The sequence below is a fragment of the Miscanthus floridulus genome, chromosome 2, assembly GCF_019320115.1.
Source record: "Miscanthus floridulus cultivar M001 chromosome 2, ASM1932011v1, whole genome shotgun sequence".
In the NCBI taxonomy this organism is placed as follows: domain Eukaryota; kingdom Viridiplantae; phylum Streptophyta; class Magnoliopsida; order Poales; family Poaceae; genus Miscanthus; species Miscanthus floridulus.
Window position 1 is genome coordinate 28,943,658 of NC_089581.1, and position 18,292 is coordinate 28,961,949.

General features: G+C 42.9%; 1 protein-coding gene across 4 annotated transcripts in view; it reads right to left on the reverse strand.

Moving 5' to 3' along the window:
• Positions 1–217: 217 nt before the first annotated feature.
• The window catches only part of LOC136520732 (uncharacterized), a 40,889-nt gene continuing 22,814 nt past the window's right edge, over positions 218–18,292 (reverse strand). For 2 of the 4 annotated variants that reach the window (XM_066514399.1, XM_066514383.1), the window contains exons 10-32: positions 16,441–16,552; positions 16,265–16,351; positions 15,814–15,952; positions 11,283–11,373; positions 11,093–11,155; positions 10,896–11,005; positions 10,647–10,751; positions 6,332–6,405; positions 6,060–6,135; positions 5,661–5,894; positions 5,316–5,387; positions 4,738–4,809; positions 4,582–4,646; positions 4,397–4,499; positions 4,196–4,327; positions 3,968–4,111; positions 3,135–3,242; positions 3,002–3,052; positions 2,526–2,603; positions 2,325–2,438; positions 1,488–1,684; positions 1,276–1,345; positions 218–1,019 (exon numbers count right to left, since the gene is read on the reverse strand). In XM_066514399.1, the coding sequence (XP_066370496.1) occupies positions 831–1,019; positions 1,276–1,345; positions 1,488–1,684; positions 2,325–2,438; positions 2,526–2,603; positions 3,002–3,052; positions 3,135–3,242; positions 3,968–4,111; positions 4,196–4,327; positions 4,397–4,499; positions 4,582–4,646; positions 4,738–4,809; positions 5,316–5,387; positions 5,661–5,894; positions 6,060–6,135; positions 6,332–6,405; positions 10,647–10,751; positions 10,896–11,005; positions 11,093–11,155; positions 11,283–11,373; positions 15,814–15,952; positions 16,265–16,351; positions 16,441–16,552 (2,486 nt within the window). In that variant the 3' untranslated portion in view covers positions 218–830. The remainder of the gene's footprint in view (positions 1,020–1,275; positions 1,346–1,487; positions 1,685–2,324; positions 2,439–2,525; positions 2,604–3,001; positions 3,053–3,134; positions 3,243–3,967; positions 4,112–4,195; positions 4,328–4,396; positions 4,500–4,581; positions 4,647–4,737; positions 4,810–5,315; positions 5,388–5,660; positions 5,895–6,059; positions 6,136–6,331; positions 6,406–10,646; positions 10,752–10,895; positions 11,006–11,092; positions 11,156–11,282; positions 11,374–15,813; positions 15,953–16,264; positions 16,352–16,440; positions 16,553–18,292) is intronic. The other 2 variants (XM_066514404.1, XM_066514390.1) reach the window with 2 other exon arrangements.

An 18,292-nucleotide genomic window follows, 5' to 3' on the forward strand; every position in this document is an offset into this window, starting at 1 on the left:
CTGGCAACAGCTTGTGCACGCAGGCACCGACGCACAGGCTGCCCAGTGGTGACTGGTGAGGTATGCACTGGACTGGAGTGCTGCTGAAGCCTAGAGATTCTCACACAAGGGAGCATAGCCGCACAGGACCAGACGCCGGTGCAGCAGTGACCCCCACCGAGACACATGTGGTGCCCGCCAGTTTTGGCATGCCTCATGCCTGTATCTGCACTCAGTGTCATCATAACTGCAGGCCAAATTTGGTAGGAAAGATTGAAAACCTCTCGCAATCATACTGTTTCATCATTTGGCTGCAAATACCCCAGCAAAGTCTTCTTTGGGGATCCTATGCCACAAGGAAGAGTAAACCCATCTAGTTACAGCAAGCCGTGACGCTTTCTCCTCCTGCGAATGAGACACGTTGAAGTCAAGCAGTATTTTACATCAACTCAACATCTCGAGCTAGCAAGCGACCACCAATTCTACCTCCTGCTTGTGGGAAACTGCCGGACATGACAAAACGAGTCGCCACAACAAAATTCCCACCGTTTCTGTAGAGCACGTCTAACCAACGCATTTACACGACGATCTCATGGCCAGAGACGCCTCCATCTTGTCCAGCAAACGTGCTATGAATGCCAACCCTAAGACTAGCCCCAGCTCCCTATCTTTTCTGGTGACACTAGCCCTTCAAGATCTACTGGACCAAGACGGCTGTTGTCATGGCAGTCCTCGCTCTCATCAATCCACCGCTATGTGGTGCCGACATGCACTCCTACCACAATGGTGAAGTGCTTCCTCAGGATTTAATTGACTGGTCAAACAATCACTGGTTCCATATGCCATCGCATCTACTTGATCTGCATGAAGCCCGAGACATCCGCCAGGAAGCTAAGGAGGTTTTTCCTGAATCTCTGCCTGTTTGGCCGGTCGAGCGAGCTTGAGAGATTGTTTGAACTTGTGAGGTTATGGAACACAGTTGCCAGCCTTGATTTCACGGTAGGATTCTGTTGTTTCTCGAGCAACTCATGGACCAATCTCTGCAGATAAAAGCAAGGTGAGGATATGTAGCAAAGAACACAACTAGTATCAGGTTTGCGCTCGATCTGATGACTATCAGTCCATTACAGAATAAAATGGATGTAATAGTTCTGCACTGGGTCTGCCCTTTAATAGTTCTGAGTTTAGTATTAGCTTCCAATATTATTGACATAACATTTTCTTCAGGTTACTGAGATTATAATATGCATAATATAGTACTTATTTTTCAGATCAGAGGGAAGGAGGGGGAGGGACCTGATATAACTCCTGTTCACAGAACAACAAAGGAAGCAAAGCATCTGCAGCATAACCTGCCAACTCCAATCTGCAAAAATAGCTTGACAGCTTAGAAGTTTAATTTACATAAAACTAGAGCTACTAAATAATTGGCAAATTATGCCAAATAAAATTTACTTCGCTCAAGATTCAAAGCAGTCAAAATCAAATTACTGATACACAGAGCTCACCTGAAATCTTCAAAAAGAAGTATTTGCAATAGAAGTCTCAAGAAGTGACTTGATATGCTTTCCTGCAGTTTGCCATTTGATCCTTCAGATTCCATGAGCTGCGAGTTCAGTCCTCCTCTCCCTCCTAATATTTCCTTGAAATGGTATGAAGCAAGAGCATTTACTGCTGCCAGGCACCTCTCAACAACATCGCTATCCTGCAACAGACAAAATAAGTCTGAACTATATCAGCTTGAAGAATAGAAATTCGCACTAGAGGGTAAATGGTGTGGAACAGCAAACAATGAGCATGACACATAGTTCAATTTATAAGAGACGCCAGAAGTGAATGGGGTATGGGGGTGAGTTGCATTTGACTGATAATATTAACATGAAAAGCACATGGTCATAATTCAAACAAAAGGTGACAAAAAGCATGAAAAACAACACCAAAATGTCTAAGGTTCCATTCGTTGTTAAATATATGACATTCAGGGCAAGCTAATCTTTTCCATTCCTAAATGCCATTAAAAAACGAACCAGATGTATCACTCACAATAAACGGAAGGCCACAAACTAATTGTCTAGCCTTCCCTAGCACAACAGCCAAGTTTTGAAGTGAAACAAAGGATCAAGAGCTACCAACTCTTCTGTGGCTGCAATCAATATGCAGAAACTATACCATGATTACTGCAAGCTATGCTGCTGCAATCCGAAACCTTAGAAAATATAGGAGTGATTTTTGTTCCGTTCAGGAAATCCCCAAACTTACTGGTGCTAACCGAAAATCAACTTACAACACACACACAAAAAAAAAAAAAAGAACAGAGTTAATGCAGATTTAGAAAGTGCACATGCCTGATTACGGAGCCCGAAGTCAAGACTTCCAATAATCCTCGTAAAAGCGTCTCTATTTAAGTGAGCAACCTTTTCCGGGTACACTTCCAACAAGTGTGACATAAGCACAAAATACTGCAAAGAAACCAGACTAAAGATTAGCATTTGATTGCTATTATCCTCTATTACAAAAACTAAAGGAGAAAACTCAAAACGACTTACATCACGACTAAGTTTAGGGTATTTCAGAAGGTCCAAAGATATCAAGGGGGTCACAATATCAAGACCAACGTAGATAACCTGTAAAGGTAACATCTCAGTTATTATGTTTCAAACTAATTAATGTTAGTTTTCGATGTGAATAAATAGCAATACACTTGGCTAAATAAATAAGTTATATGACCTCAGTAAGTTTTCTTCCCTGGATGGAAAATACAACAGCTAGCAGAATGCAACACCTTACGGTTTCAAAACAAGCAGAGTTTGACCCTTGTATTGGTTTGTCAATCTGTATCCTCAAGGGTTTTTTTTTATTATGAACCCAAGTACAGAAGAGTTGGCTAAAAATGCCATGGACGAATGAAAGCTCTGGTGTTTGCTGTGGGGATTCCAAGTCTCAACAACCCGACACTCAACAAGAAAGATAGAAGGCCAGCAACTACATACTTTTTTTTTTGCAAGAAACATCAGCTGCGTACCTCTGCAATATCAGGTGAACCTTCACCATCGCAATCAGACAGAAAGCCAACCTGCACTTGACAACTGTGTCTGTTAGTTATGCAGAACTTTTGGCCAAATTAAACAAACAGGGTGTAACGGAACAAAAGTTACCAAATCCTTCGAGCATATATTTGTCAGAAGACGAAGCAAAGCTCGCAAATCCTTATATTTTTCTGCTTGTGACTCACTACGCAGACTTGAAGAAAGAGAGAGCATTACCTAGAAAATAGAGATACCATAGGGTCAGTCCCTGAAGAAAATTATCTACAAGCTCCACAAAAATGGTAGCATTGCTGTTTGGAAACTATACAAACTGCAAGCCATATTTAACCTTTTTAATACAATATTGCTCACTCGGCACTCGCGTTAATTTCTTTAATTGCCTTTATTCAAGTTCAAGGCATGCCCTTAGTTATCAACATTAGATGACTAAATGAATCTGCACTAGTGTCACTTGAACATCTCCAGATAGATCTTTTCTATGTCTAAGTAGATTAGCATTTCTGCAGAAATTAGCACACAAAGCACCAGAGGCCAAACAAAAATAAAAACAGAAAAATATCTTTAGCTGACTTTATTTAAGGAGCGTCCTTACTTAAGTTATCAACATTAAATGACTATTTAAACCTGCACTAGCGCCACTTGGACAGTCTCATTAGATCTTTTCTATGAACAGAGTCCACTAAGGAGATCAGTATTTCTGCAGAAATTAACAAGAAAAGCATGAGCACAGGCTTAAAATGCTTTTTGGCATAGGGAAGCTGTGAATGGTGAGATAGGGGTAACACCAGAAAAGAGAACGAAAATGTAATTAGTATCATGAAGTTACTACAATGGCTGACATCGTTTCTTTGAGAATAGTAATAGTCAGAGTCATCAGTCACATTGGCAAAAAAAAAGGAATATTACGACACAGAATAAAATAGAAGTACTCATATTCTTACCTTCCCAATGTTATGAGAGGAGTATATCTGGAGCAGTCGCAAGCAAAAGTTCACCAAAGCTGATGTTTCTTTAGCATCCAGGAATACAGCTTGACCATCAACAAAGTCCACCACAAACTTGAGTATCATGTATACGACTGAGGACTAAAGGGATGGGGAAAACTTAATTGCATGATCTTCAACGTTCACTTGTAGAGTGATAGTATGATGCTTGAAAAATAACATTACATGATTTTTGTAGACCTCCAGAAGAGTCAAAAGTGGGTTCATCACAGTACGACCCATCTCAAATAGAACTTTTTGAGTGCGGGGTTGAGTAGCTCTAGCAGCGCCTCTTAGCCGTTCCAATAGGCAACAGACCTACAACCATTGACCTATTTCCTTTATTCTTCTCTAAAAGAGCACAAAGCAAAGATCATACATACTTACCATGTAAACAACATCTCCTTGTTGTGCCACAGATTTTAGATCACTCCTGCTAGCATTTTCTACCAGGCACCCCGCCACTGGTCCCATGAGATCCCTCAGGTACCTTTAAAGGAATCAATACAGGCACTGTTAAACCCTCATCTCTGTTTCTTAGAATAACAGCCAGAAGTAAACAATAGTCTTACTGTGCAGATGCTTCAGGATCTTTGATGCAGGAAGCAGCACAGGCAAGTGTTTCTGCTAGAGATCTCTGTAAAAAAATAGCAATAGAAGCATAAGATCTTCAAAAATATAAAGCCATAGGGTAGAACAACATGATTTGCACATGGTACGTCACTTACTTGTAAACGTCCACTCAATGAAAGCAAAGAGCGTCCACTTGCAAAAGCTCTTGTAAGATCACGCCATGAATCCTAAAAGGGTACATGGAACACCACAAAGATTAGGAAAACAAAACAAAAAAGTTTTAGCAATCAATACAACATAGTATGTTTTCTTGTTCAGGCAGAAACAAGCAGTACGTAAAAAGATATTCTAGGTAACACATTTAATGCAGTGCATGTGGAAATTGAAAGTCACAGCTTTGTGACCATTACCAGCATAGTCCTTTCTTTACAATTATTAGTATCTTCTTGGTCATTAATATTTTGATTTTTAAAAATATAGCGATTAGTATAAGAATCAATAATTTCTTCTAAATATAATGATACGCAGCTCCCATGTGTCTTCAAAAAATAAAAGAAGGATAAGAATCAATAATTGAACTGGAGTGTGTTCACTAAAACATGCAATTACTGTACATCAGATGATACAAACGCTACCAAACTTTTTTGTGTGCACAAACTAATGTGCATTGTACTATATGAAAATGCAAGCATCAGTAAGATGTCATTGGTTGTAGCAGTAGATTTGGGCTTACCAGTTGAACAAGATAAGTGCATGTGTGTTTCCGGCGAACAACTGTAGCAAGTAGCTTCTGGCACGTCAGTGTCTGAGAACAGGAATCAAAGCAACAGATAAGGGATAACCGAAACTTTTATATTGTCTAACGCTAATGAAAACACTCTAGTGAGAATCTTGAAAGTTGTGGGCATTGTTGACGCTTGGTCAAGTTATGCTGTATTTGGTATTTTGGATCAATCGCATAGTATGATGGAATGATAAGGCTAAAGTCACATCAAAGATATCATGAAATCAAAAGATCAAACATGTCTAGGCACTCTGCACAATTCCATCATGATTAATAAGTAAAAACAAAGCTTACCTGCAACTCAGTTTCTCCCTGATATATAGTAAGTGCTAACATTGAAATGAGAACAACAAAATCAAGAACAAGCTCTCCTTGGTTATTTTCCCAAGCAAAACTGTTTAGCAGTTTTCTGGAATGTTGGGGTCCATTTGTACCCACACTATCAATTTCTCTGCTTACTTTTCCTCTACTCACATCAAGTGGCACTAAGTAGGTTGCAACCCATCTGGCCAAGAACCAGATCACAGCCTGCCAACATCAATAAAGAACTTAAGACAACCTCTTTTTAAAATAAGTATAAAACAATGTCCAAGAACCATTCACAGAAAATAATGGTTAGCTTAGGTCCAGAGCAAAAGGGAATTCTTTTACATAAAGAAAACGAGGACGATAGATAACAGTACAGAGAAGTACCTCCATTAGTCGTGGACTGAAGTATTTTGCCCTAATTCCTGGATCTAGACACTGCCTGGAAAAATTTATTATAGACCTGCATTATCAAGAGACAAATATTCACATTATATTGCTACAACAGTATTAATACTGTTAATACAGTCAAATGGGTTATCAGAGCTGCAACTGGCCCCAAAACTGCAGGTCAACCGATTGTCTTTCCACTAAAAACAACCGGATTCCTGATTTTCAATGAAATAAAAAGGGGAATAGATTGAGGTAAGATTTTTCACCAGGAGAGTGTAACAACAGGATGCTGTGTTGCTTCAATCACATTAGGGAATCCAGCCTGTAATGCTTCAGGGATCTGTTCAAAATTAATTAACAACAGTGAGAACTGTTAACTTTAAGACATATTTCTTAGCTTATTGAAGTAATAAATGACACAAAGCATAAAAGAATGCAGTGTCAATATAGTTTGCAAAATTACGTGACAAATGGTGTATTATGTTAGTAAGTGGCAACTCAGCGTATTCACAGGTCCAAAGGGATGTACAAGTGTTACATATGTAGAAAAAGCCCTCCAACTAGAGGGAAAATACATGTGAATGTAAAAATAGCCCCCCCCCCCCCCCCCCCCCCCCCCCCCCAACACACACACACACACACACACACACTCCCCACAACTCATGGTGGATCTATAACACTAAGTTTGGAGAGTAAAAGGCTATGATGTGCCCTCATCTGTGCCTTTGTGAAGAAATCAGCTAATTGAACCTCTGAAGGCACATGGTGGAGAGTCACAACCTGATCATGCACCTGCAATCTCATGTAGGAAGCATCAACTCCAAGCGCTTGGTGAGTTCATGCTTCACAAGATCTTGAGCAATATTGATGGCACCAGTGCCGTCAAAAGAGAGAGAGTTGGTGCAGTAGCAGGCACACTGAAATCCTCGAGAAGCCATCGTAGTCATGTCACCTCTGTAGTCACAATCGCCATAGCGCGCAGCTCAACCTTAGCACTCGAACAGGAAACAGTGGTCTGCTTCTTGGTTTTCCAGGCAATCAAGGAGGCATACAATAAGCCAAGAGGGAGCGATGATCAGAGTGATCACTAGCCATTTTAACATCAGAGTAACCTGGAGTGAGGAAAGAGAAGGCGGCGAGAGGTAGTTCCACGAAGGTGTCACAGAACCTGAAGGAGGTGATCATAGTGGAGCTGGGTAGGAGCCAAGACAAACTGGATATGAAGAGTGAGAAATGTCCAGACGAGTGATCCCAAGATAGACAAGGCTCCCAACTAGCTGACAATAACGAGTGGCATCATTCAGTGGTTCAGCATCAGTGGGTTGCGGAAGAAAAGAGGTGAAGGGAGGACATTGCCTAGTAGCTTGGGGAAAGGTGATGCGCCCTCGAGAGCTTGGAGAACTGGGCATCTCAGATCTGAAAGGCTTAGGATGGGCACTCCAAATGCGCTGGTTATGGCTGGAAAAAACTGAACCGCACTGGCCATGGGCATGTTTCCAATCCAGGTAGGTTAGAGTGTTCTTTGCAATAACCATTGTGACTTAAGTGGGGGATGGAACTCGCACACTTTTTTGGGAAGATAGGTGGTTACATGGGCAGCGTATCATAGACATCGTTACTTACACTCCGTGGTGGTCAAGAGAAATATCAAGAAAAGAACGGTGGCAGAGGCTCTCAACACCTATGGATTTTGGATGCATGAGGAGCTTTGTTGTACCTCGGTCTTTGGGATCTCATCATGGATTTCTCGCTGCAGCCTGATGTAGAAGATGTGCGCATATGGAGCTTATCCTCCTCTGGTCAATATTCAACAAAATTGGCATATGAGTATCTTTTTCAAGGAGCAATTCAGTTTAGGCCATGGGAACGAATTTGGAAAAGTTGGGCTCCTGGAAAGTGCAAGTTTTTTTCTGTGGCTTGTAGCTCATGATAGATGTTGGACGGCTGATCGGCTTGCGCTCGTGGTCTGCCCCATCCTAAGCGATGACTCTTATGTAACCAGGAATAAGACAGCCCCCGGATTGGTCGGGGTTGTATGTACTAGGAGGGTTTAACGCCTCCCCCCCCCCCCCCCCCCTCCTTTATGTACTTTTCTTCTTAATGAAATGGCACACAGCTCTCCTGTGTTGTTCGAGAAAAAAAGACAGCCCCTGGGCATTGCATTAAGAAGACCTTCTCATGCAGATTGAGAATACTCCCAAACCCCTACCATCTCCTAGTATCATGCCCCTTTGCAAGGCAGCACTGGTACTCCATCCTTCGACGTGTCGGGTTACAACAAATTGCACCTCAGCCAGCTGATACGGAGTTTGATGAATGATGGGATAGATCTTGGCGCATAATTCCAGAACACCAAAAGAAGGGATCAATTCCCCGGTCGCGCTAGGGGCTTGGATTATCTAGACACATCTCAATGCTTGTGCATTCGATGGAGCGACCCCTAGCATGTCAAGAGCTCTCAGCGCTACTAGTGATGAACAGCGTCTTTGGGAGATAGCGGCGGCCACTGCCATGCAGGGCGTGCATGGGAGCGCTGGGCAGGTGGCCACGAGTGTGGGTGCAAGGGTAGGCACGTGTTGACGTGGGGCCACAGGGAGCACGGCAGATGCAGGTGAAGTTGCTGGCTGGAGAAGCTCACCGGCAGCACGACCACAACAAGGTGCGAATCTAGCTAACTCTAGTCTGTGATACCATGTTAGGAAATGGCAACTCAGTGTACTATTCACAGGCCCAAAGGGCTATATGTACGAGTGTTACATATGCAGAAAACCACTCCAACTAGAAGGAAAATGTGTGTGTGTGTGCGTGCGTGCGTGTGTGTGTGTGTGTGTGTGTGTGTGTGTAGACATCTAACACATGAAACCATGTGAAATAAATCAAACTGAGCTACAGAAATGTTAAAAAAAGTAATGTGCTACCAATCCATTGTGCTGAGGAAAATCTGGCCCTCATTCAGAATCTGTTGCCCTGTGAGATGCTGGATTTCCCTTGCAAATATTTGGGTCTCCCCCTGACCATCAAGAAGCTGACTAAGGAGCAGGTCCAACCCATCATTGACAGAATTGCAGATCAGCTTCCTGGGTGGAAGGCTGATTTGATGACCCGAGCTGGTAGAGTTATTCAAGTGCAGTATGTTCTCACAGGAATCCTGATTTATGTGGCCATGGCAACAGATCTCCCACCTTGGCCTTTCAAAGCCATTGACAAGATCAGAAGGGCCTTCCTGTGGAGAGGCCGAAAAGAGGCAAAGGGTGGTCACTGTCTCATTGCCTGGCCTAAAGTGTGCCGCTCCCGAGAACTAGGTGGTCTTGGGATTGCTGATCTGAAGGCTTTGAGTATCGCCTTAAAAGCACGATGGCCGTGGCTCAAGCGGAGTGAGCCCAGCAAACCGTGGGCAAATCTACCTATCCAAGTCAGTAGAGAGGTAGCTGGCCTCATCTCTGTGGCTGTAATAACTGAAGTTGGAAATGGATCCAATACACTCTTTTGGGAGGACAAATGGTTAGATGGCAAAAGAATTCAGGACATCACACCTCTGGTATATGCACTGGTTCCTAAAAGGTCAAGTAGACGTACTGTGTTGGAAGCACTAACTGGGGAAAAATGGACAGAGGACATACAAGGTGAGATCGGTTCAACTGCCTTGATTCAGTATCTTGAACTTTGGGATATCCTGAATGGTGTGGAGCTAAATGAGGAAATTCCTGATAAGCACATCTGGAGGCTATCTACTTCAGGAGTATGTACGGCAAAGAGCGCCTATGATACGCTTTTTCAGGGTGCAATCTTCTTTGAACCTTATGAGAGAATCTGGAAATCCTGCCCCCCCCCCCCAAATGCAAATTTTTCATGTGGCTGGTCGCTCATAATAGATGTTGGACAGCGGACAGATTGGCAAAGAGGGGGCTCCCTCATCCAGATCAGTGCCTTCTATGTGATCAAGAGGAGGAGGACATTCAACATCTTCTTGTGGGCTGTGTATTCTCAAGAGACTTTTGGTTCTCCCTCCTGTCGCGCTTTGGTTTTGCAGCACTTGCTCCTCAACCTTCTGACCAATCCTTTGATAATTGGTGGAGAAAAGTTGATAGTGCTGCTAGTGGAGATTATAGGTTGGGTCTGAATTCCCTAGTCATTTTGGGAGCCTGGAGCATCTGGCGACATAGAAATGATTGTGTTTTTAATGGGGCAACCCCAAATGTCAACTTGGCTCTGGCTCTGGCTAGGGAAGAAGCTCATTGGTGGAGCCTAGCAGGAGCCAAGGGAATTTCCCTGCTCTCTGCTGGAGGATCAGTCTAATGGACTGTTGTAGGGTCGTCTTTTTGTCTTTCTTAACCGGTGATCCAGTGTCTATGTAGTGGTGGGTGGGTGTGTGGGGTTCGGGTCTATGTATGACTCTCTTTTTCTTCTATTAATACAATGATACGCAGCTCTCCTACGTGTTCGAGAAAAAAAAATGAAGAGATGATATGAAGAACAATGAGCACATTCGTGATATGCTAGTAAAGAAAAAGAAACATGACAATATTCACAGAAAGGGCTTTATAAATGCTAGTAAAGAAAGAGAAGCTTTAGAGTAATTACAAGTAGTGTTTCTCCTTCGCCTGAGTCAGTTAGGACATGACTAGTAACCAACAACAGCCAATAGAGCTCTTCCAGTGTTTGAGTAGGATCACTTTCACCATTTCTCTGCTAAGAAAAATCTATTAAATGTTAACTACAAAAACAGCACCACTTTAAAACAGTAGAATGTACAAGGCTACAGTAGCAGGGTAGCGTAGTAGCTTATCCTTTTCTTAATAAATGAGTTAAATTACAAGATAACAAGAAGACCTGATTTAGCCGGGCAAATCGTTCTGAAAACAACTGTGCAAGAAATGGAATAGTAGTGTCTGCAGCAGCACGTGCTATTAGAGCATACAAGGCTAACTGCTCATCACGTTCTGGAAGAAGTACTTCATTAGTATGATGAATCCAAAGGAGTTAAGACATACTAGAACAGATGAACTGTCTGTGGAATTTAAGCATACTTGAAACAGAAACATGAAAATATTCAGTATCATCAGTATCCTCAAACGCAGAATCAGCAGCAGCTATGTCAAAGAAAAATAAGAGTAATCAGTATGCAGGACGTAAACAAAATAGAAAATCTTTTACAACATCTGTAACATTCTTCAAGTCTGAGGTTACATTTAAATGAGAATATAAAGAGATTTGTACCCTTCAAGTGTGACTCCACAATGATCTTAAACAAACTTGAAGCTGCAAGTGCTCCATCAACTGAGATTGGACTTTTGTCGGCATCTACGTCCTGCCATAACCAAAAATTTATGTTGTAGTTCACGGTGATGTAATAAACAAAGGGCTGAATGAGCTTTACAAACAAAAAGGATGAAACCCAATGAACAAAGTGCAATATAAACTACTACTTCCATTCCAAATTATAAGACGTTTTAGCATTTCTAGATAACTGTTGCTATGCACTTAGATATACGCTATGTCTAGATACATAGTAAAAAAAAGTATCTAGAAAAGCTAAAACATCTTATAATTTGGAACGGAGGGAGTACTTGACATGAACTGAGATCTTCTGTGTATAAATAAAATATTTTTTATCCAAAAGCAAAAGTGCAGCCTCATAAGGGTCAGGAAGTCGACAATCATACAACCTTCCGTTGTTTTCATGTGCAGAATTGATGAAGAGGATTTGTTTTATCTGATGTACTCAAACACATTTTCTACAAAGTGAAGTAAAACGTTCGAGCATATAGTTGTTATGAATAACACTTGTATTGAATAACAGCACCATGGGTGCTAAGGAATCTATACTCCTAACAATAGTTACTGAAATATTTTGAAGAGTGTAAGTGCATTAAGGATGAAAGGGAGCATCTCTTGGTGAAGGAGGATGAGATCCGACATCGATGGCAAGAGTATTTTGATAAATTGTTCAATGGTGAGAATACGGACACAACCTTTCAGTTGGATGACTCTTTTGATGACACCAATAGGCGCTTTGTGCGGAGAATCCAAAAATTTGAGGTCAGAGAAGCGTTGAAAAGGATGAAAGGAGGTAAGGCGATGGGACCGGATGGTATCCCAATCGAGGTGTGGAGATGCCTCGGAGACATAGCTATAGTATGGCTAACAAGCTGTTCAACCATATTTTTCGATCGAACAAGATGCCTGACGAGTGGAGGAGAAGTATATTGGTACCGATCTACAAGAATAAAGGGGATATTCAAAGTTGTACTAATTACCGGAGAATTAAGTTGATGAGCCATACTATGAAGCTATGGGAGAGAGTTATCGAGCATCGCTTGAGAGCAATAATGCGGGTCTCTATGAACCAATTTGGTTTCATGCCCGGTAGGTCAACCATGGAATCAATTTTCTTAATAAGACAAGTTATGGAGCGGTATAGGGAGAAGAAGGACCTACACATGGCTTTTATTGACTTGGAGAAAGCTTATGACAAAATACCAAGGAATGTTATGTGGTGGGCTTTGGACAAACATAAAGTCCCAACGAAGTACGTCGGGCTCATTAAGAACATGTACAACAATGTTGTGACTAGTGTTCGAACAAGTAATGGAGACACGGATGACTTCCTGATTAGGATAGGACTACATCAAGGGTCAGCTTTGAGCCCTTATCTGTTTGCCTTAGTGATAGATGAGGTCACAAGGGACATACAAGGGGACATCCCTTGGTGTATGCTTTTCGCGGACGATGTAGTGCTAGTTGATGAAAGTCGGACAATAGTGAATCAGAAACTGGAGTTATGGCGGGAGACTTTGGAGTCCAAAGGTTTTAGACTCAGTAGAACTAAAACTGAGTATATGATATGTGACTTCGGCACTACTACTCGGGAGGAGAAAGATATTAGTTTGGAAGGTCAAGTAGTGCCTAGGAAGGATACCTTTCGATATTTAGGATTAATGCTACAGAGAGACGGGGATATTGATGAAGATGTTAGCCATAGAATCAAAGCAGGATGGATGAAGTGGCGCCAAGCATCTGGTGTCCTATGTAACAAAAGGGTACCACAGAAGCTAAAAGGTAAGTTTTATAGGACAGCGATTAGACCTGCTATGTTGTATAGTGCAGAATGTTGGCCTACGAAAAGATGACATGTTCAACAGATAAGTGTCACAGAAATGCGTATGTTGCGTTGGATTTACGGTCATACAAGAAGGGATCGAGTTCGTAACAATGATATACGTGATAGATTAGGGGTAGCACCAATTGAAGAAAAGCTTGTCCAACACCGGTTGAGATGGTTTGTACATGTCCAACGGAGACCTCCAGAGACACCGGTGCATAGTGGAATCCTAAGCCAGGATAGTAACGCGAAGAGAGGCAGAGGAAGACCGAAGTTGACTTAGGTAGAGGCAATAAAAAGAGACTTGAAAGGATGGAATATACCCAAAGACTTAGCCTTAGATAGGGGTGCTTAGAAAACAGTTATTCACGTGCCTGAACCTTGATTGCTTCTGCTGGGTTTCAACTCTATCCTACCCCAACTTTTTTGGGACTTAAGGCTTTGTTGTTGTTGTTGTTGTTGTTGATGCAATAGTTGCAACAGGATAAAAGATGTGCATATAACTATGTAAACGGGACCAACTAAACATGTTAGCATACATATGGCCAAGGGGAATTAATCATGTAAGCTCAATTCGCTACAATGGTTTTACATTAACTTCTTAATGCAATGATACGCAGCTCTCCTGCATATTCAAGAAAAAAATGGTTTTACATTAAAATATAGCCATAAAGGTAAATCCTCTGGTTTTAAATGCTAGTTGGGTATATGTTAAAAAAAATTTGCTAGTTGAGTACAGTTTACATTAAAATCGTCAAATTGTAGTTGAACAATGGCTAAAATCGTCAAATTATAGTTGAAACAATCCAGCACACTCTCATCTCGTGTGTGTTCATTCAGCAGGTATGGACACTGATTTTCCAAAGGTTGGGCCTGAAAGCAATTGCCCCTCAACTTTCTGAAGCTTGGTTCTCAAGCTGGTGGTGCAATGCTATCAGAAGTGTTCCAAAAGAGATGAGGAAAAGCCTCAATTCCCTGATCACTTTACTAGCTCAGGATCTTTGAAACCACCTAAATGCATGGCATGAATGGGCAAACCCAAATGTTCTGGTTGTTTTACAAACCGTGACTAATGAGAGCAGTTTATGGTGCCTAACTTGAACCTCTCATCCATGAGCTCCTTCTTTGGTCACTCACCCTGGACGCGTAGTATTGTGGAGGTGGATAGGTCATGGTTGTTTTAACTCTCAAGTGTGGTGTTTCTGCATTTCTGTTTCTTTGTGTGTGTTGGGGGTGTTAGGGAGTGGTCTCTGCCTCCCTGGCCTCTTCATTTTTATTCTGTTTTTAATGAAATGGCACATACCTCTCCTGTGTTGTTCGATAAAAAAAGGGCCAATTGCATTTCTGCCCTTGTTTTCAACTCTAACCGCATGTTTGCCCCTGTTTTTTTAACTTTGCAAATTTGCCCCTGTTTTTTGAATCTGAAGCTTCCACTTGCCCCTATTCCATGAAGAAGACTTAACGGTGTTAAGTGAAAGCTAAAAAGACACAAATGCCCTTGATATGAATGATCCATTAATCAATATGACTTTTTATGTACAAACTTATTGTGGATGTATTTTGGACAAATGACATCACATATTTTGTACAGACAGGAATATCATCATTGTCATCTCCGTCAACTATTCCATCATCAAGCTCGATCCGTTGTATGTTTTTTTTTAACGGGGCCCACAGCTTTATTAGTAATTAAAAAACAAAGAAAAAAATGGAGAACGCTCATTCAGATTCAGGCCGCACTCAGGCTTATCCGTTCAGATGCCAGTCCAGCACAGCTTCAGGCTTCACCAATCACCCAAGGAGGTACGCTGTGGCGTAAGCAAGGGACCTGAGCGGATGGCGCGACACCATGAGCGGAGACCAGCAGCGTGGGCGCGGCAGCAGGATGAGCTCCGCGCCTACCGCCCAGCGCGTCGCCGGTTCTCCATGCCGCCTGCGCCGCCGTGTCGCCAGCCAGTCGTGCCACACCGCCGCCCGTGTGTAGACGGCCCGCAGCCGCCACGCCCCCGCCCGCACGCAGCCCCCGCGCAGCTTGGAGCGCGCCCCGCCACCGACCCTAGCGACCGCACTTCTCAGGTTACGTGATGAGAGAAGGGGAAAAGAGGAGGCTCGTGTGTTTTAGATAAGGGATGGGCATCATGGTCTTTTCCCTTTCCTTTTTTTCCAAACAATTTTTTTTGACCCATTATTAAATAGCAACTCACGGAGTTGGGAAACAAGGGCAGACGGCAACTTCAGGTTCAAAAAATGAGGGTAAATATGCAAACTTAAAAAAACAGGGGCAAACGTGCAGTTAGAGTTGAAAACGAGGGCAGTAATGCAATTGTCCCATAAAAAAATATTAGCACCTATAACTCTATTTTAACTTTTTTTAGGGAAATTTTTCTTCAACTCAAGGTTACTAAGAGGAAACTGGAATTAGAACAGTCAAAATATCTTTTATAATCCAATAAAAGAGTAAAATGTGACCTACAGTTATTACATGTTAATTACTACCCAAGCTTATAAGAGAGAAAAAACAGAGGCAACAATCATATCATACTGGAATTTTGAACTGATTATTGCAAATAAGCGTTTGATTAAGTTGTGTAAAAAGGGAAGGACACAAACATATTTCCAATTTGGTGCAAAGGTCAAGGGAAGTACCCCCAGAATAACATTCCATGTTTCTAACAAAATATCAAGGGAATCTATGCCCCATGTTTCCTCTTCACTCTGGTTATTCAGAACGGACTTGACAGCTTCTGACGTCAAAGCAGAAAGCAGATTAACTGTACCGTAGGGCCTGCAAACATGTCCATGTTAAACAGAAGAGAATAGCAATCTCAATCTAGCTGATATTGTAATAATAAATGGCATGAAGTGTACAAAATATTCTGAATATACTCACAATATGCATTTTCACTATTACAAAAAGAGCCAGATACATTAAGGAAAAATGAGAGAAGTAGCTATGGTATCTTGGTTATGATACCATCTTACGAATTGGACAGACTAGTGTCACATTGAAACACAATTGAGTACTATGTAGGAGTACAAGGACGAGTTAAGTTACCAAAGTTGCAATGTGGAACTAGACAATGTACAACAAACTGACCTTATTGACTTTAGGAGGTTGTCAAAAAGTGAGCCAGTAGTTAAAGACGCCATTGAAAGAAGGGCATGGCAACCATCTATGAACTCACTGCAAAACAGTGAATATCTCGCTCATCAGCATTTCTCAAGTTTTTCCTCAGGTTAAATCAAGATTGCAAAGATGGATGCTGAGAGAACCTTTCACTTCCCCCATTTCGGATTGATGCTGCGATTACATCAGGAGGTTCAATCCATAGAACAACAGCAGATAATATCAGCATAAGGTGTTTAATCTGTGCATCCCCATTATCTGGCAACAGAAAGAAAAAAGGAAAGATTACATAAAAGAGATCACATGTAAATCATTAACATGCTTTCCAGTGATACGTTGAATATGTAAACTCTAAATGAAAAGATTCAGCTTTCAACCTTGAACACTAGCCTCCATTCTTCAAACCCAAACTCAGAAACAGTCTAGTTGTGAACACTAACCTCAAACTATTAGAATCAACCACTCCCTCCCACCCCCACCCACCACACATGCAACCCCCCAAGGTGTTTCTGTCTGACAATAGCACCAAACTGGGCAGTTGTGGGCATAAATTCTACTTCCTTCAACCACAAATAAAAGTCCATCTTGGTTGGCCCTAAGTCAAACTTCTTGTTAATTTTGATAATCAATATCTAACAATTTATATAGGTTGACAACACATGATGGACATCAATAGATTTATTATAGAAACCACCTTTTATAATATACGATTCTTTTCATTTAAGATGATATATTTTCATAAATATTGCGAAACAAAGATACAGATGTTTGACTTAGACAAACCTAGATGGATTAATATTTGCAATTGGAGGAAGTAGCGTGTTCATATTTTTATTTCCTCATTGTATGAGGAACCACGCCTGCATATTTCTGTATTCACTCCCCCAAACCTCATAATGTGGATGCAGGTGCTACTGGTAATGGTGGTCTAATAGGATACTGTTAGAATAGGCGCCTAAGGGGCCTGCTATGGGCTGCTATGGGCCAGCACCAAGCCTGTTCGGCTGGTAGCCTAGGGGCTGTTAGAGTATTAGGAATAGTACCACATTGCCTAATCATGTGAGATGTTAGTCCCATGTACTCTATATAATCAGCCCATGAGGCCCAATGCAATATATTAATATTCCTCCAATTATATTCTCTTATATGGTATCAAACTAGGTTAGGTCTTCCGCTGCCCAACCCACCCCACGCGCGCCGGCACCAGCCGCGCAGCGCCCTCGCTCGCCGGCAAACAGCCGCGCAGCCCGCCCATGGGGTCGTCCTCTCCAACAACCCCCAAGGGCGACGAAGATAGCTCCGCCACCTCGCTCCAGGGTGACGAGGTCGCTCGGCGCCTCGCCAATGAGCAGGCCAGCGAAGCCGCCGCCACCGCGCAGCGCCTGGAGCGTCAGCGCGTGGCCAAGGAGGAGGCGCGTGTTGCTGCTCTGGCACGCGCTCTCGAGGCCGAGCAGCAGGCCGCAGCCGCGGCCAAGGAGCGAGACGACGCCGCCCTGCGCGCCAGCGAAGCCCTTGCGCGCGCGGCCATGGAACGCGCAGCCGCCGCTGCTGCACTCGCACCTGAGCCATCGGGCGGCGCCTCTCCACCGCCTGGAGGCGCCTCTACGCCAGCCGATCTCCGAGCGGCCATGCTCCACCACGAGGCCGTGGCGCTGCTCCAGCTTCACTCCCAGGCTGTCGCCGTCAGCAACATCCGGAACCACGTCACCACCGTCCTCGACGTCGACTCCGGTAACTTCAACCGTTGGTGCGATCAATTCCTGCTCATCCTCGGCAAGTTTTCGCTTCAGGGCCATGTCCGCGAAGAGCCTCCAGTCCCAATTTCCCCCGATTGGGCTCGGATGGACTGCGTCGTCAAGTCTTGGATCATCGCCACGCTCACGGACGATCTTGGCGAGATCATCCGTGCCCAGGGCTCCACAGCTCGTCACGCCTGGCTCGCCGTCGAGTCGCAGTTCCTCGGAAATCGGGAGGCCCGCTCCATTCAGCTGGAGACGC